General features: G+C 47.8%; 2 protein-coding genes across 2 annotated transcripts; one reads left to right on the top strand and one right to left on the bottom strand.

Moving 5' to 3' along the window:
* Positions 1 to 1769: 1769 nt before the first annotated feature.
* Positions 1770 to 3864, top strand: CCDC184 (coiled-coil domain containing 184). The gene has a single exon (XM_060195471.1). It carries the CDS (start codon positions 1915 to 1917, stop codon positions 2533 to 2535), a length of 621 nt encoding a protein of 206 aa, XP_060051454.1. The 5' UTR covers positions 1770 to 1914; the 3' UTR covers positions 2536 to 3864.
* Positions 3865 to 12070: 8206 nt separating this feature from the next.
* On the bottom strand, positions 12071 to 12733 carry LOC103107433 (chromobox protein homolog 3-like). The gene has a single exon (XM_060193488.1). The coding sequence runs from the start codon at positions 12719 to 12721 to the stop codon at positions 12116 to 12118; it is 606 nt and encodes a 201-aa protein (XP_060049471.1). The 5' UTR covers positions 12722 to 12733; the 3' UTR covers positions 12071 to 12115.
* Between the last annotated feature and the right edge of the window lie 6450 nt (positions 12734 to 19183).

The raw sequence follows: 19183 nt of genomic DNA, 5'->3' as shown, positions 1-19183 counted from the left end.
AACCAGGGAACCTTCCACACCTCTGCTCCCCTGGAAATCAGTACACAGAGCACCCACCCATCCTTATCTTGTCCCTCTCTTGAAGTGATTGATACCTTTGCCTGGGCTCTCCAGACTTATTCATTTCTTCCTGTGAGCCTCGTCATTTCTGTTTTCTGACCCTTTGACATCTTCCGTGTGCCAGGCTCCTTATGAAGCACTACCTTACTTCCCAGGTGCTGTCTGTCTCTCCATCTGTAATGTTAGTAAAACAGACTCCCCTCCCCCATCCTCCCCCTTGCCACACCCCTCAGGCAGGGAGAGGAATTGTCACAAAGGCTGAGACTGGGTGTGAAGCTGTCTATACAAGGGTACCCAGTCCTCACAGGTCGTCCTCTCATCCACCCTTTCCACACCACCGTGAAGAATCCCCTACCCCCATTTCCCACTTGTGAGTTGGCCAAAAGCGTTCATTTAAAATATTATAGATTCTCTTTTCTAACTTCCCTAAGAGATCCGGAAAATGATGGACTCTGAGAATTAGATAGCGGCAGAAACAAAACTGAATTCAGCCTTCCTGAAATCCCCTACTAGGGTCGGGCGGGAGAGTTTTGGATTAGGGGGTGGGGGGCGAAGTGGTTCCTGTGAATGCCCATTCGACAGATGCGCGGAGCGAGCGGCTGCTAAGACTTCCTCCGTGCTATGCTGGGGATTCCGTGGGGAAGGCGCTGCAGACAGTTCTGTCCCGGTGGAACTTTCGCTGCTAACAGTTAAGCTCTGCCTCATCTTGGCGTGTGTGTGTGTGTGTGTGTGTGTGTGTGTGTGTGTGTGTGTATGTGGAGGGGGGACCCTAGCAGGACAGTTGGGTTTCAAGGAAGGGAATTATTTTAATTTGTTTATTTAAGTTCTCAGCTCCCGAGCTTTCTGCGGCCAGAGGTCTGATTTACTGCAGAAGCCGAGGAGAGGGGAACCCCCTGGCGCGCCCTCCGCAGACTCTGCGGGGCTCCAGGCTGCGCTGCGCCCGGCCCGGGTCTGGGGCGCCGAGCTCGGCCGGCCTGGCCTCCGCTCCCTGCGGGGACCGAGCAGCAGAACCGCGCTCCGGAAGGCGCGCGCAGGCGGCCGCAGAGCCCAGGCCGGTCTCTCGGGTACCCGCGAGGGGCTCGGGGCAGCGGGCAGCCCGCTCTGCGGACCCGGGGACTCCCGCAGCACAAGGCTCGTTGCCTCTCGGCGCTGTGGCCGCACGCGCTCCCCCGCCGCAGCCAGGCCACTGCAGCCGCCCCCCACCCCGAGGAGCCCCCTCCCCAAGCTCAGACTCCACGGCCTCACAGCAGCTCCCAGCTCAGCTCGGCCACTGCAGCGCTCCCTAGGCCGCCTCCTCCCCAAGCTCAGACTCCACGGCCCCAGCCGCAGCCGGGCCACTGCGGCGACCCCCCTCCAGCCCCCTCCCTTCTAGCTGAGACTCCACCGCCCCACTGCGGCTGCGGGGCGACTCCGGGATCTTCCCCACTTCCCGGTTGCCATGGAGACACACGTCACCGACGTGCCTTGCGTCGCCTTGGAAACAGAGGAGCATCCTCAGCGCGCCGGGGAGACCCGCCCCTGCCGCTCGCACCGCACTCGCGGGCTCGGCGGGCGCGTCCAGGGCGCGGGGAAGTCCCCGACCCGGCCCCGCGACCCTCTGCCCCGCGAGCCGAGCGCCGCTGTCAGCCCGGGACCCGACGGCCGCCGTGGGCGCGGAGCCCCTCCGGCGGGGCGAGCACGGAAGGCGGCGGCCCCGCACCGGCTCCGCGGGCTCGTCCCGCCCGCCGTCCCTCCGCCCCGCCGGGGCTCGGCGCGCACGTCGGCCGCCCGCCCCTCCCGGGAGCCGCCCCCCTCCCGGAGGCCGGGCCGGGACTCTGGACCCGACCCAGAGCCGCCGCCCGCTTCTGCCACCCCATGGAGGACGGTCTGCTGGAGCTCAGGACCAAGGACGGCGGCGACATGCCCGCGCCCAGGGAGGTGGCCGGCGTGCCCGCCGTGGGGGACGTGCTCGCCGGGGAGTACAACGGCGGCATGAAGGAGCTCATGGAGCACCTCAAGGCGCAGCTGCAGGCCCTGTTTGAGGACGTGCGGGCCATGCGGGGCGCCCTGGACGAGCAGGCCTCGCACATCCAGGTGCTGTCGGACGACGTGTGCGCCAACCAGCGGGCCATCGTCTCCATGTGCCAGATCATGACCAGCGCGCCCCGCCAGGGCGGCCTGGGTGTGGCCGCCAAGGGGGTCTTCCCCGGAGCCCCGCAAGACCCCGAGCCCCCTTCGCCCGGCCTCGGGGACGGCGCCCTGCTGGGGGGCGATCCCGAGGAGGAGGACGAGGACGAGGAGGCGGAGGAGGAGGAAGAGGAGGAAGGGGAGGAGGAGGAAGACAAGGAGCTGCCCAGCCCCACCACACCCACCCGGCACCGTGAGCGCCCCGAGAGCCCCCGTGCGGGGCTGTGTGCGGGGGACGGGCCACTTGTGGAGCCCCTCGACCTGCCCGACATCACCCTGCTGCAGCTGGAGGGCGAGGCTGCCCTGTGAGGGGGACTCCGGGGGACACGAGACTCCCTGGTTGGCTGGGGGCTTCCGAGTGAGTGCATGGCACCCGGGGACTGGCCGGCGGCGCGGTGCGGCAGACTGGACTTCTAGCTGCGGCGAGTCAGACAGAGAGACAGACAGACAAGACAGACTCGATCCCCTACCCCCCCCCCCCCCCACACACACACCCAGCCAGCCACCAGGAAGGGTCTATAAGGGCGAAGGACCTCTGGGAGCATCGAGAATCCTTTCTGCCTAATGGAGCGAGAGACTTAGCCCTCAGCCACCGAAAAGGTGAGGTTTCCCCTAGAGGAACCGCCCAGCTCCGGACTTGCAATCCCCCTTCCCCTGCCCTCTCCACCCCACTCCCATCCGCAGCCCACAGGAGCACTCCCTGAATTGTGTAAATAAAATTCTGCTTTTTTTTTCTTTCTATTCTGAATACAAAAAGACAGTGGCAAATAATCTCTAAAGATTTACCCAGGCATTAAAGAATTGCGGTTACTCTTTTCTGGCAACAGAAAAAAAAAATGTACCCTTCTGCTGAAACCCGAGCTTTCGGTGCTCTGCAGAAGCCTCTCTCTTCCTGACCTCTGCGGCTGCTGATTGGTAAAGGAAGCTTTGAGGAGGGGACTGCAGCCTTAGGAAGCTGGGTGAATGGGGTTCCGACCCCCCCCACCCCCACCCCTACCCCCACCCCCACCCCTCCACCCCCGGCTGGGAGGAGCTGGCTATGAATGTGCATGAGGATGTAATAGCTCAACATCTAGGATTCTGCCTTGTCACTGACTTCATCTGGGGCTTAAAGAACAAAGAGCCCAGTTCTCAGGCAGAGACTTGGGGGTGCTCAGCCCAGATCTAGGGGACCTTTAAGAGACTCTTGGGGAGGAGAGAGACACAGCCCTCAAACTGTCTCTCTCTTGGTTACTACACTCGCTTAACTTCAGTTTATCTCTTCCTGTCAATATGTCCCAGCCGGCTGCCTCTCGGTGTTGCCTCCATAATGTCTTGTGTGTGTTATGTGTGTTGACTTGTGTAGTAGTGTGTGAGCCCTGAGGGGCAGGGCTTGTGGCTCTGGTGTTAGTTTCAGGGGATTCCAGACCCTTCTGTGAGTCCTAGGCTATCATGGCGCTTTCTCCTCACCTTCCTGCTTCTCCCTCACCCCCTAACCCCAAACCAGGGCATGAAGCATGTGGCTGTCCTGAGGTTAACTGACGTGCCTCCCTCTTGCCTCCTCAAGTGGTGACTTTGTGTGCCCTTCTGCCTCCTCTGTGTATTCCCTCTCAATGCTTTCCTTGCTGTTAACCTAATAAAGAGGCGTCATCTCCCCTCCTTGCTGACTGGTGCTAGTGGAGGTCAGGGTGGGGCTCCTGGGCGCACTGCATGGACCAGGGCTAGCGGGACGCAGCAACCTTGCTTCCTCTCCTCTCCTCGCCAGTTCTGCGTTCATTGTTCTTCTCTGATGTGGACAGGCATTGCAAACTCTTGCTTTTTCTTTCCTCCTGGACCTTGATCTCAAGCTAGACTGGGAATAGGAGAGGGTACGTGCTGAGACTTATGAACTAAGAAAGGATTTTAGTAGCCTAAAAGCATCAGCTCTTCAAGAGACTCCCCCCTATTACCCCTCCCCCCACACACCTTGGGTGAAGCAGCTGGTCCTGGGAGTTGAAGCTCAGATCTAAGCCCTGCAGTGGTGGGCATGACACCTTTTCTATGGGAGGGGTAGGGAGGGGGGGACTCTTCTTGTGGCGGGATTGCTTGGGATCTCAGGGAGTAGAGTGACACATCACAAAGGAGATCACAATAACTGACTCAGGCCTCTAGTGGAGTATGCTGTATGGTAAGTATGGTACGGCGTTCCCCAGGGAGCTTAGACTCTCCTCAGTTCTAGGCTGCTCACTTGGCTACTGGAAATTAACCAAGGTTGCCCTGAACAAAGTGTGTGTGTGTGGTTACTAGGTCTACAGAGAGGCAGGAAGAGCCCTGAAGTCACAGCTCTGTTCCCAATACTGAATGATGCTTAAAACTTGGTTTCCTACTTGAGATTTTTTTTTCTACATATGTCAAATGAGGTAAAAATGTGTTGTTCTGGCCTAGGGAGACAGCATAATGGTTATGCAAAAAGACTTTCATGCCTGTGGCTTCAAGGTTCCAGGCTCAATTCCCAGCACTCCCCTGAGCCAGTTCTGTACAGTCCTCTGGTGAGAAAAAAAAAAAGTTATTGATCCATCCTTAAGAATAACTTGTGTAAATGTTGGTTTCCTTAGGGTTCTCTCAGGTTGAGGGCATTGCTGGTGTCTGGCACTCCTGGGACAAAAAAAGAAGAAGAAGAAGAAACACCTGGGAAAGGTTTTATCTATTTAGAGGACTCCTGCCTCAGGATAGAATTACATAAAAGAGGGAGTAAGGCAGTAGCACAGAGGGTTAAGCGCATGTGGCGCAAAGTACAAGGACTGGCACAAGGCTCTTCATCTGCAGGGGAGTCGCTTCACAGGTGTTGAAGCGGGTCTGTAGGTGTCCATCTTTCTCTCCCCCTCTCTGTCTTCCCCTCCTGTCTCCACTTCTCTCTATCCTATCCAACAACGATGACATCAATAACTACAATAGAACAACAAGGGCAACAAAAGGGAATGAATAAATAAATAAAAATTTTAAAAAAAGAATTACATAAAAGAGGCTGATGAGATTTCCAAGCTGAGCTGGGCCTTTTTTCCCTGTCATGCAGTTACGAGGCATAAAGGTGCAGCCAGTCCTGAACACACAGGGTGACTAGAGGGAGACTTGGCTGATATAATGGTGGAGGGATGTGTGCTTGGGCTGTGGCTGGGGAGAGGTGTCCTTGAGGGCTGGAGGATGCCCTCCTGCTGTGTTTACAACACTCAGCACTAATAATAGCAATGGCAGCTGTTACTGAGCACTAGTTGTGTGCCAAGCACTGCACCCAGTGTTATGTCCCTCCAGCCAGTTACGTTGGCACGATTTCACTTCACAGTTCAAGAGACCCCAAGACTTGTTCAAGGTCACACAGCTAGTATCTGGCAGAATCAGAACTTAACCCCGTTTCTTCTGATTTTCAAGGACTCTAGATGGGAGCCGCTCTGCTAATGGTTCTATTTGACTTCCTTATTTCCCCCAAAGTCTAAGAGGCCTGAAATGGAAACACATTCATCTTATTCACTTTTCATTTAAAATTTTTTTTATATTTATTTATTTTCCCTTTTGTTGTGTTTGTTTTTTATTGTTGTAGTTATTGATGTCATCATTGTTAGATAGGACAGAGAGAAATGGAGAGAGGATGGGAAGAGAAAGACACCTGCAGACCTGCGTCACCGCCTGTGAAGCGAATTGCTTGCAGGTGGAGAGCCGGGGGCTGGAACCGGGATCCTTACACTGGTCCTTACACTTGGCACCCTGTGCGCTTAACCTGCTGCGCTACCGCCTGACTCCCTCACTTTTAATTTTTTTTGGCGTCAAAACAAGAAGTGGTGGTTCAGGTTTTGGTCAGTGCCCTTTTCAGAGTCCAGTGGTGGATAATACAATAATAGCACCAAGAAGATGACCATCTGGGCCTGCTCCTGGAGAGGAAGAAGCAGCCCTAGTTACGTAGCTTCCAACACAGCTCCACTCTGTTCCCGTTCCTGTTCCCTGTACATACAGTTGACACCAATGCCAAGGCAGTTTAGCTCTTGAACCTCTGTGGAGACCTTTCACATTTGCCCCCACTTCATTCCCCTTCCTACTCCTCTGTCCTAAATGAATCTTCACTTCCTTCACCTAGGGCCTCCTGGACATTCTCTAACTATTCTCAAACCATCTCAATTCCAGACAAAATAAAAAGAAAAAAAACCAAAACTTCCTCCCGAATCACACTTTTCTCAGCTTGCTTCAGTCACCTGCACCAACATCACCTCCTTCCTTCCTCCCCATTCCTGCTCTTTTCTTTTTCTTTTTTTCTTTGGAATATTCCTGTTGCGTGAGCTGCAGCTGAAATTCCTATCCTGAAATGCCTGGACAGAGGTCACTGCTAAATTCCAGGGGGACGCAGCCCTGGAAAGTGAATGTGAAAATCACGTAAGTACATATGAGTTCTAGAGCAGGGGAGAGGCCATTGCAGTATTTATAATATCCTGCATGTGCCATACTAAACTATTGACTTAAAAACGAGCATTTAATGTTGTGATGAAAAAAAAGCTCCGAGTGGTCCAGGAGATGACACAGTGGATAAAGCAGTAGACTCTCAAGCATGAGGTCCTGAGTTCAATCCCCGGCAGTACATGTACCAGAGTGATGTCTGGTTCTTTCTCTTTCCTCCTTTCTCATTAATCAAAAAATATTTTAAAAAAAACTCCTAGGCTTAACTGAATTTTGAGTCCCACCTGCAGTTACCTTGGCAAAGCCAGAGTGAACGATTTTACTCTCAGGCCAGACATCTCCACCCTGTTTTAGAGAGGAGATCCACTGATTCAACTTAATTTCTTATTAAGTTGAGAGGGAGAGAGAAAGAGCAAACACAAAGCACTGACCTATTTGTTTTCTATCTCCGTTGTTCCCATATGGTTCTGGGGATCAAACTCAGTTGCCTCAAACATGCAACAAGGACACACTACTGCCCAGCCACCTCCCTGTCCCCATTAACTTGATTCTTAAAGGTTAGGAATTATGTAAAGATGTAAGAATTACTGAGCTAAAAGATAAGAAGACTTCTTTTCTGGGACTTCCTGAGTAGTTCCCACTAAGGAATGAAAATCATCACAAGTCTGATTATTTACTACCTCTGACAAATTCAAATCATATTAGTAACCATCACATGACCAATACCTTTTTTATTATTTATTCCCTTTTGTTGCCCTTGTTGTTTTCTTGTTGATGTTATTGATGTCGTCATTGTTGGACAGGAGAGAGAAATGGAAAGAGGAGGGGAAGACAGAGAGGGGGAGAGAAAGACAGACACCTGCAGACTTCCTTCACCGTTTGTGAAGAGACTTCTCAGCAGGTGGGGAGCCGGAAGCTTGAACAGGGATGGATACCTGAGCAGGTCCTTGCGCTTTGCGCCACCTGCTCTTAACCCACTGCGCTACCGCCCAGCTCTCAACACATGATCGATACCTTTTCTGTTCTTACTTCCACGAATTTGAGTACTTGATGTTCGCTAGAGCACTACTGGTATTTGGGGGTGAGGATAGTGTCCCCTCAGTGACATTATCCCGTCCTTTATGTTGGGGACAATACAACACTGTGTGGAACTTAGGCAACACTTTCAATCTCTGGTGTTCCTGATCAATCGTTGGTCTAAAGGAAACCTCTGAGGCTTAGCTCTCAACCTCAAAATGAAATCGCCTCAACAACTTTGTAGAACTAAGCTAACATTTTACACATGGCACAACTGAAACACGATGTAAAGAAACGATTATTTCTCAGAGACATGCAAGCTGGCCCCCAACATAAACTATACAGTGCCTCTGTGGCCTTGGTATCACCAAATTAAAGTTTCTGACTCACAAAATAGTTCACCTTGAAGTTTTCCAAGAATGCCAGTGTCGGGGATAATTATTTCCTAAATATATTTAAGTCTGTATTTCTTTCTTTTTGCCACTAGAGAGAGAGAGAGAAGGACTGAGACCGGCAGCACTGTCCCACCACTCAAGAAGCTGCCCTGACCCCTGCAGGTGGAGACCAGACACTTGAACCTGGGTCCTCACTTATGGTAGTGTGTGTACCTTATGGGCTGAGCCACCATCTGGCCACTAAGACTATATTTCCTGAAGACACAAAGCTGTTTTTGACAAGGTGGGCTTTCCTAAGCATCTTCACCCCATTGGCACGCCTAGGAAAAGAAAGTCAGCCACAAGATTCTGCTACGGTAGGAAATGATATAGATAACTAAAAAGGACTACAGGGGACTGGGCGGTGGTGTAGCAGGTTAAGCGCACATAGTATGAAGCACAAGGATCTGCGCAGGATACCGGTTCGAGCCCCGGCTCCCCACCTGCACGGGCGTCATTTCACAAACAGTGAAGCAGGTCTGCAGGTGTCTATCTTTTTCTTCCCCCTCCCCTCTCAATTTCTCTCTGTCCTATCCTTTAGAGAAAAAGTGACCTCCAGGAGTAGTAGATTTGTAGCGCTGACACCGAGCCCCAGCGATAACTATGGAAGAAAAAAAAAGGGGGGGCATCCTTGATCTTTTATCTCAGCTACTTCAAACCCCCAGTTTCTAGATGGTCCTCAGAAGGTTGAATTCCCTAAAAGAAGCTTTCTTTCTGCTTGGGAGCACTGTACTTAGAAGTAAACTTTGCGGGGAGTCGGACTGTAGCACAGCGGGTTAAGCGCAGGTGGCGCAAAGCACAAGGACCGGCATAAGGATCCCGGTTCGAACCCCGGCTCCCCACCTGCAGGGGAGTCGCTTCACAGGCGGTGAAGCAGGTCTGCAGGTGTCTAGCTTTCTCTCCTCTCTGTCTTCCCCTCCTCTCTCCATTTCTCTCTGTCCTATCCAACAATGACAACAACAATAATAACTACAACACTAAAACAACAAGGGCAACAAAAGGGAATAAATAAATAAACTATTTTTTTAAAAAGTGTTTAAAAAAAAAGTAAACTTTGCTCTTTAAATAATGATGCCCCCTAGCGAGGAACTGGGGCTACTACAAAGGGGAAGCTGGAGTGAATTCGTGACTGGAATGCCTGGTGGCAGGGGTAGAAGGGGAGACTGAATAAATAGAAGGTATTTGAAGAATATAAAAACCAGCTGCAATAAACTCCTAACTGGACTCCCTTGGCCTCTCTCACGCATAATCTTGAAGATTAATCTTACTAACCCACAGCTCTGAACATTCATTCTGCTCTGAGATCTGGAGCATGTGCCCAGAACTTCCTGAAATAAGTATAAAATTGGGGTGGGGGGGTAGAAGGAAAGGATGAAAGTTCTTCCCAATAAGTCTCTGGCACACTTCCAGCCGTGTATTTCATTTCCCACATACATTTATTCTTTTAGGCAGCACAGGTGGAAACCCATGTCACCCAGCCAGGAGGAAATGATTTCTAGGGCTTTGATTCTCAGCTTGGTTACCTGCTGAATGAGTGGATCGGAGGAGTTTCCCCACTGACTATCTCCCTCCCACCCCCTATTTATTTCTTTACTTATTTATTTATTGCCACCAGGGTTATTGCTGGGGTTCAGTGCCAGCACTATAAATCCACCACTCCAAATGGCCTCCCCCCTCCCATTTTATTGGATAGAAGAGAAAGCAATTGAGAGAGGAGGGGGAGACAGAGAGGTAGAGAGAAAGAGAGACACCTGCAGACGTACGTGCTCCACTGCTTGTGAAGTGTGCCCCTGCAGGTGTGGGTCTGGGGCTTGAATCCAGGTCCTTGAACATGGTAATATGTCCACCCACCACCTGGCTCCCTAGCCTCAACCCCTCTCCCCCACCCCTCCAACCCTTGATCCTAGTCCTCTTAGTTGTTCCCCTCAAGTGCAGTCAGGGACAAATTTGTCCTCCAGAAAGGACTTTTGCTACCTTGGTCACCTATCCAATTTCTCATGGAGTGTCCAGCAAGATTAGGCTCTCTTCTCCCACCATTTCTTTCTTTCTTTTAAAAATATCTTATTTATTTACACAAGACAGAGAGGGAGAGAGAACCAGAGCATCGTGCTGGCACATGGGATGTGGGGGACTGAACTCAGAACCTCAAGCTCCCAATGGGATGTGGGGGACTGAACTCAGAACCTCAAGCTTCCAAGTCCAGCGTCCTACTCAGTGCCCCAGCTCCTGAGTGCTCACTTTTTCTTTCTAACTCTTACACTAACCTTCTATGGGAAATTCTCAGAAATAGTATGTAAGATGTTTATTTATTTATTTATTTATTTATTTATTTACTTACTTACTTAGGAAGAACCAGAACACTGCTTTGGCATATTCAGCGCTGGAGATCAAACCCTGGGTTGCACGAGAGCAAGTCCTGAGCCCCAACTCTGTGCCACCTATCCCACCACGTAAAACTTTTTGATCATAAACTTGGGCTTTTATTTCTAAGACTAGGGTTTGTAGATCTCATTAAATTCCTTCTCTGGGGGGCTGGACAGTAGCGTCCCAGGTTAAGTACAGGTGGCGCAAAGCTCAAGGGCCTGCGTAAGGATCCCGATTCAAGCCCCCGGCTCCCCATCTGCAGGGAGGTTGCTTCACAAGTGGTGAAGCAGTTGCAGGTGTCTATCTTTCTCTTCCCCTCTGTCTTCCCCTCTTCTCTCCATTTCTCTTTGTCCTATCCAACAACGACTACAGCAATGACAACAACAATAACAACAACAATGATAAACAACAAGGACAACAGAAAGGGAAAAAAGGCCTCCAGGAGCAGTGGATTTGTAGTGCAGGCACTGAGTCCCAGTGATAACCTTGGAGGCAAAAAAGAAAAAGAAAAAGAAAAAACTTGCTCCTCCTACAGTGTGGCCCCTCTCAAAAAAAAAAAAAATTCCTTCTCCTACGCTCCTCATTTTACCGGAGAGATAATGGTTTACCCATGGGAAAAATTTCTCATCTCCTCATGGTAGGTGTCTGCAAAGCACTCTCACCCCCAATGTAGGTCCCTTCCCATCATTCTTAATGTGGTCTGTGAAGCCAAGAGTCAACACACACTCCTTAGAACAGTTCACTCCTCATTCCTCAGAAATGAGGAAGAATTTCTGAAGAGTGATCTGACTTGTTGCTCCCTATTGTGATTCTCATTTCATCCTGTCTCTTCCAGTTGAAATCCTACCTGTTCCTTAAGACCTTTCTTTCTTTCTTTCTTTCTTTCTTTCTTTCTTTCTTTCTTTCTTTCTTTCTTTCTTTCTTTCTTTTTTCTTTTTGTCTCCAGGATTATCGTTGGGGCTCAGTGCCTGCACTACGAATCCACTGCTCCTGGCGGCCATTTTTTTTTTTTTTGGATGAGAGAAGTTGAGAGAGGAGGGGGAGATAAAGAGAAGGAGAAAGATAGACACCTGCAGACCTGCTTCACCACTTGTGAGGTGACCCCCCAGAGGTGGGTGAGGAGCTGGAGGTTCGAACAGGGATGCAGGTTCTTGTCTTTGTACTATGTGCACTTAACCCGATGCACTATCGCCCGGCTCCCCTTAAGACTTTTATCAAATGCTGCTTCCTACATGGAATATTTCCTTTTTTTTTCTTAAAGATTTTATTTATTCATGAGAAATGATAGGAGAGAGAGAAAGAACCAGATGCCACTCTGGTACATGTGCTGCTGGGGATTGAACTCAGGACCTCATGCTTGAGAGGCCAATGCCCTATCCGGTGTGCCACCTCCTGGACCACCATGGGAATCTTTTTTTTTCTTTAAATGTTCTTTTCTGATAAAAGAAGCAACTACAGAAGTTTTTATTTGTTGAAAGTAACCAGTGCTATAGATGCAAAACAAACAAAATCCTCCCCATACTATTTTAAAACATTTAACTTGATTTTCATTAGAATGTTGTCACAATACATCCAAAAATAAACCCCCAAAACTAAGACCCAGATTATATATATATATATATATATACATATATATATATGTATGTATAAATATATACAAAAAGCAATGCATACAATTACTGAGCTTCATCTTCTGGAAAAGAATGCGAAGTTAGTCTTTGTTCATAAGAAGCAATTACAATCTGAAGGCACTTCATATTTGCCTCTTTTGCCAACACCAACTCTACCTCATCTGAATCCTTCCACTTCAGGAGAAACATTAATTCTCCACTGCTGTCGGCGGCACCAATCATCCGTTCAGGATCAAGGCCTCTGGCAAAGCCTCTTGGTTTATCAGCAGCATCTCTTTTCTTCTTTGATTCGCTACCATCAGATTCACTGTCAGATAAAGATTTTCTTTTTGTACCATCTTTTTCTTTACCGGCCTTTTGAGAATTAAGAAATGCTTCAATCAACTCTGGATAGTCTAAATTTTCTTCAGGTTCCCAAGGATTGTCTGCATCTGTAAATCCCTTCCACTTCAGGAAATACTCCACCTTCCCATTAACTACACATCGGTCCAGTACTTTTTGCACTACAAATTCCTCAGGCTCAGCCTCTTCAGCTTTTTTACTCTTTCCATTCTGTCTCTTTCCCGTTTTTTGCAATGTAGTTTTATTGGAGGCCATTTTTAATTGCAGACTTGAAGAGCTCTCATTCACCGCTTCTGAGCTGCTCCGCATCCCAGGTCTCGGGAATCTTTTCTAATATAGTCTCTTCCTCCCTTCAGTGTCCAACATCTTTTTTTTGTACCTCTTTTTGGGACAATCATATATTTACTTCACAACTATTATTCTCTCTCTCTCTTTTTCCTTTTTTCATTTTTATCAAGAGATTATTGGTGTACAGTGTAGTTACTGAACATCTATTATTCTTTATGTGTTTGTGCTATTCCACAATATTCCACCTTTTAGAGTATGCATGTCTTGAGAACTGGAAGTTTTTCTATTTTTAAAAAAGATATTATTTATTTAAAAAGAGGAGGAGGGCGTTCAGGTGGTAGCACACCTGGTTAAGCGCACACATTATAGCGCACAAGGACCCAGGTTCAAGTCCCTGGTCCCTACCTGCAGGGGGAAAGCTTCACGAGTGGTGAAGCAAAGTTGCAGGTGTCTGTCTGTCTCTCTCCCTCCCTATCTCCTCCTCACCTCTCAATTCTTCTGTCTCTATCGAGTAACAAATAAAATTTTTTTTAAAAGAAAAGAGGAGGAGGTCCCTCAACTTGGATCAACAGTGGTAGAGAATGTTCTATCCTCCGAAGGGAGGATGGACAACATACTCTATGCTCCACCTGAGGAAGATGGGTCCTGATACTGGGGCAGCTTGGAACGTTCCTACTGATGACCACAGAATGTGAGCTCAGATCTACAGGGATGCTGAGGTCACATAGACTCCTAAGCTGAATATGGGCCCCAGATCACATCAAATCGATGGGGTTTACAGTCAACAACATTTATACCCTGTCCCCATATTAGGGAGCTACTCTCTTCCCTGATCCAGCTTTCTGGTCCTTCTTCCAGCCATGACATCATCTACCCCGACAATAACTTGGATCCGCCTGCATATCAGATTTCAGGCTCAGCGGAAAAAAGAAAAAGAAAAAACAAAAACCTAGTATAGCCACAAGCCCGTTGGAATATAACTAAAATATGCCTACTAGCTATCTACAAAGTGGAGACCCTCCCAACTCTTCATCTGCACTATGCCAGCCTTTAGGTCCATGATTGTTCAACAATTTGTTTGGCTTTGTATGTTAACTCTCTTTTCAGCCACCAGGTTCCCAGATGCTAGCAGGATGCCAACCAGACTTCCCTGGACAGACAACCCCACCAATATGTCCTGGAGCTCTGCTTCCCCAGAGCCCTTCCCCACTAGGGAAAGAGAGAGACAGGCTGGGAGTATGGATCGACCAGTCAACACCCATGTTCAGCGGGGAAACAATTACAGAAGCTAGACCTTCAATCTTCTGTATCCCACAATGACCTTGGGTCCATACTCCCAGAGGGATAAAGAATAGGAAAGCTATCAGGGGATGGGATGGGATATAGAGATCTGGTAGTGGGAATTGTGTGGAGTTGTACCCCTCTTATCCTATGGTTTAGTCAATGTTTCCTTTTTATAAATTAAAAATTTAAAAAAATAATAAAAAAGGAGAAGGTGGAAGAAGTGATAAAGGAGGAGGAAACACCAGAACACTGCTCAGCTCTGGCAAAAGGTGGTGCTCCGGATTGAACTTGCCACTTCTGGGACTCCAGCCATGCAGGTTGGTATAGTGTTAGGGTAAGCTACCTCCCTGGGCCGTTTTTCTCATTTTCATTTCCTCTGAAGTATCTACCTCGAATTGACTGACGTTCAGGCGCCATCAATTGTGCGGTACGTCATCCTTTCAGGCATCATTAAGAAAGAAAAACAATTAGTATGCCTTCTTATAACTCACTTTAAAGCTTCATTCTTATTCAATGGGTTCATTTAGACCTACTTCCTACTTAGAATCTCTACTTTTTATATTGTCACTGCACATACAAATGTAACTGAGAATCGTAATGATATAATAATAATTTCTTTTTGACTCACAGTTGTTGCTGTCTATATTTTTCCATGCTTTTATATTCTCTGACTTGTTCTGAGTATTACTTAAGCAGAATTTTAGATTTTTTTCTTATTGTTTCTTTTCTTTTCTTTTTTTTGAACCTTTACTTTAGCAGCTAGACACATCCAGAGATTGAGAGAAAAGGGGAATATATAGAGAGAAAGTGAAAGAGAGACTCCTGCAGCTCTGCTTCACCACTTGCGAAAGCTTTCCCCTTGCAGATGGGGCCTGGAGACTTGAACCTGGGTCCCTGCACACTGTAATATGTACACTCAACTAGAGAGAGAGAGAGAGACCACAACACTAGACCTCCCCTAGTGCTGCAGCATTGCCACCTGCCGCTGCACTTGTGGCAAGGTCCACATCCGACCAGGTGAGCTAGTTTTTGACTTTGAAGCAGCATTTCTCAAAAAGAAAGCTTCACTGTTTTTTTTTTGTCCCCGCCCCCTGCGGATTTCTTCTCGGTCACAAGACCTATAGCTTAATTTTTATTTAATTCTTTGTATATTGTCACCAGGGTAGTAGCTGGAACTTGGTGTCTATGTAACAACTGCACTACACTACTTATATAGGCATTGTTCCCCTTTCTGATAGAGACAGAGAGAAGCACAGAGCGGGACAGAAAGAGGACACTTTCAGTATTGTTCAGGAAGTCAACCACCTGCAGGTGGAGATGGCTGCAGGGGTCTTGAACCTGAGTCCTCCTGCATGGTAATGTGTGCACTCTACTGGGTGTGCCATCACCAAGCCCCTGGGCCTGTGCTCTTTAAGATTTAAAGGTTCAGGGAATCGGGCTGTAGTGCAGCGGGCTAAGCGCAGGTGGCGCAAAGCACAAGGACCAGCATAAGGATCCCGGTTCGAACCCCGGCTCCCCACCTGCAGGGGAGTCGCTTCACAGGCGGTGAAGCAGGTCTGCAGGTGTCTATCTTTCTCTCCTCCTCTCTGTCTTCCCCTCTCTCTCTCCATTTCTCTCTGTCCTATCCAACAACGACAACAACAATAATAACTACAACAATAAAACAAGGGCAACAAAAGGGAATAAATAAATAAAATAAATATAAAAAAAAAGATTTAAAGGTTTTTTTTTTTCCCTCCAGGGTTATCGCTGGAGCTCAGTGCCTGCACTACGAGTGCACTGCTCCTGGAGGCCATTTTTTCCCCATTTTATTGCCCTTGTTGTATTTGTTGTTATTGTTGTCATTGCTGTTTTGTCAATGTTGTTGATTAGGACAGAGAGAAATGGAGAGAGGAGGGGAATACAGAGAAAGGGAGATAAAGATAGACACCTGCAGACCTGCTTCACCGCTTGTGGAGCGACCCCTCCTGCAGGAGGGGAGCCAGGGGCTCCAACTGGGATCCTTACACTGGTCCTTGAGCTTGGTGCCATGTGTGCTTAACCTGGGGCGCTACCGCCTGCCCCCCCCCCTTTTTATCTTGCCAGAAGGTGTTCAGATAACAACCAGGATTATTACTCCTTCAAGTACCTGTGTCATGGCTGCTGCTTGGCCAATAGTAATTGTAAAATGTCACAGCTTACAAGACATTTCTCATATCAAAGCTGCTAAAACACTGAAAAAAGTGTCTGGAATAAATGAAGTCAGCAGCAGTAAAGGGCCTTTCTCTAAGCAGGAGATGTTATCATTTCTTAGACTTTTGAAGAATGTTATTGCTGAAAGGAACCTTAGTGATAATTAGGCACAAAACCACTTCACATGTGACTCAGACATGTGGAAAGACTGAATGTGTTTCTTCTAAACCTGATGAAATTTGACCCAATTTCTGATTCCCCAAGCCTGGCCAGTCCACCGTATTCCATACACTATCTGACAGTTTATTTTCCTTCTTAACTTTATTTACTTAAACTTAAATTTTTGTATTTTTTAAATTTATTTGACAGAGACAGAAATCAAGAGGGAAGGGAGTGGCAGAGAGGGAGACAGAGAGACACCTGCAGCACTGCTATACCACTAGCAAAGCTTTCCCTTGTAAGTGGGACTGGGGTTTGAACCCTAGTCCTTGTGCATTGTAACATGTGCTCTCAACCAGGTGCAACACCATCTGGCCCCCGTTGAGTTTATTTTCCTTCTAACCCCCTCTGTGCTCACTCCTCTGAGTTCATTCAAATCGTATCAGCCTGACTCTACTAACTTCGGACCTAAACACTGTCCTTTTGCTGTTTCAATTAGAGATATAATTCTACTATTTAAACTTTTTTATTGTTATTGCAGACATGAAAAAAAAAAAGGAAGAGTATGGGTCTAATGTGTGTTTGGGCATGGATGGTTGACCCCCCCGGAAACTCGTCTATCAGACTCCCCTTGGCATGCCAGAACTCCCCTTGGCATGCCAGCCTTGTGATCAAGCAAGATGTGTCCTATCAGCCTCGCTGCATCACCCCACCCCTCTTCCCTCTGGTGGGTTTCACCTTCTTTAAATTTCTATTTCCCATTCCTGCATCACCATCCATACCTTCTTATTGCCTTGCTCTCTTTTCCCTTAAAAGGAGATATTGGTCTCATTGGCCAGCCTGGCTACTTCCCCTGCATAGATACCCCTTTATAAACTTGGAACTGAGACAATAAAGTGTTCTGTCCACCGCCATGGTACCCTGAGGGTTTGTCCTACCGTCCACTGCCAAGGTACGCTGAAAGACTGCACAGCGAGCTTACCCCTGCCACTGCTGGACCGAGGTTCCCCGCTCTCTGTCTAGGCTCTGGTGGCCAACAGACGGGGCGGTGACATGGGAGCTGGGCTGGCTCAGTCCCTTGAGGAACCCGACAGAAGAGGGTGTGATCATAGGGCAATTCTATTGAGTTTAAACCTCTTACCAGCTCCCCTGCCCTCTATTTACTATTTGTCTGCCTTAGTTTGACAAAATGATTTCTCTTATTTTGAGAAAACTTTCTCTCACATTAATCCTCTGGACAGAGGAAATTTTACTTTATTTTTAAAAAATATTTTGTTTATTAATGAGAAAGATAGGAGGAGAGAGAAAGAACCAGGTATTACCCTGGTACATGTGCTGCTGTGGCTTAAACTCAGGACCTCATGCTTAAAAGTTCAGTGCTTTATCCACTGAGCTATCTCCCAGACCACGAAAATTTTGTTGGGATACTGTGCAGATGTGGTAGAACATTGGCAGGGCCCACAAAACATTATATTTCCATGCAAGTTTTATTTATAGATATCCACCATGTTGCCCCCTCAGGGTATCACCCATTCCCATGAGAGCTGAAACCCTAGCAACAATTGCTATGGAAGCTTTCTACCTTCCCAGAGTGCCTTGTTCTCCCCATCCCCTTTCCTAGTCAATCCTGTCCCGACTTGCCACTTCTGGAATTTCTCCCATAAAAGCCCTCCTGCTTCTGCCTTTCTCTCTCTTGCTTCTCTCTCTCTTTCTTTCTTTCTTTCTTTCTTTCTTTCTTTCTTTCTTTCTTTCTCTCTCTCTCTCTCTCTTTCTTTCTTTCTTTCTTTCTTTTTATTTCTTTATTGGGGAATTAATGCTTTACATTCAACAGTAAATACAATAGTTTGTACATGCATAACATTCCCCAGTTTCCCATATAACAATACAACCCCCACTAGGTCCTCTTTCAGCCTTCATGGACCTGGATTCTCCCCACCCACCCCGCCACCCCCAGAGTCTTTTACTTTGGTGCGATATGCCAATTCCATTTCAGGTTCGACTTGTGTTTTCTTTTCTGATCTTGTTTTTCAACTTCTGCCTGAGAGTGAGATCATCCCATATTCATCCTTCTGTTTCTGACTTATTTCACTTACCATGAATTTTTCAAGGTCCATCCAAGATCGGCCGAAAACAGTGAAGTCACCATTTTTTACAGCTGAGTAGTATTCCATTGTGTATATAGACCACAACTTGCTCAGCCACTCATCTGTTGTTGGACACCTGGGTTGCTTCCAGGTTTTGGCTATTACAAATTGTGCTGCCAAGAACATGTGTGTTCACAGATCTTTTTGGATGAATGTGTTGGGTTCCTTAGGATATATCCCCAGGAGAGGAATTGCAGGGTCATAGGGTAGGTCCATTTCTAGCCTTCTGAGAGTTCTCCAGACTGTTCTCCACAGAGGTTGGACCAATTGACATTCCCACCAGCAGTGTAGGAGGGTTCCTTTGACCCCACACCCTCTTCAGCATTTGTTGCTGTTATCTTTTCTGATGTCTGACATTCTCACAGGAGTGAAGTGATATCTCATTGTTGTCTTGATTTGCATTTCTCTGACAATCAGAGACTTGGAGCAATTTTTCATGTGTTTCTCGGCCTTCTGGATCTCTTCTGTGGTGAATATTCTGTCCAAGTCCTCCCCCTATTTTTGGATGGGGTTATTTGTTGTCTTGTTGTTGAGTTTGGCAAGCTCTTTATATAAGTTGGTTACTAAACTCTTATCTAATGTATGGCATGTAAAGATCTTCTCCCATTCTGTAAGGGGTCTTTTGGTTTGGGTAGTGGTTTCTTTTGCTGTGAAGAAGCTTTTTAATTTGATGTAGTCCCATAGGTTTATACTTGCCTTATTCTTCTTTGTAATTGGATTCGTT

The sequence above is a fragment of the Erinaceus europaeus genome, chromosome 7 (assembly GCF_950295315.1).
Source record: "Erinaceus europaeus chromosome 7, mEriEur2.1, whole genome shotgun sequence".
Lineage (NCBI taxonomy): Eukaryota > Metazoa > Chordata > Mammalia > Eulipotyphla > Erinaceidae > Erinaceus > Erinaceus europaeus.
Note: the sequence above shows the minus strand (reverse complement) of the source record. Positions and strands in the feature narration are given on the sequence as shown.

Coding starts and splice junctions, on each gene's coding strand:
- CCDC184 (XM_060195471.1), top strand. CDS start 1,915: ATGGAGGACGGTCTGCTGGAGCTCAGGACCAAGGACGGCGGCGACATG.
- LOC103107433 (XM_060193488.1), bottom strand. CDS start 12,721: ATGCGGAGCAGCTCAGAAGCGGTGAATGAGAGCTCTTCAAGTCTGCAA.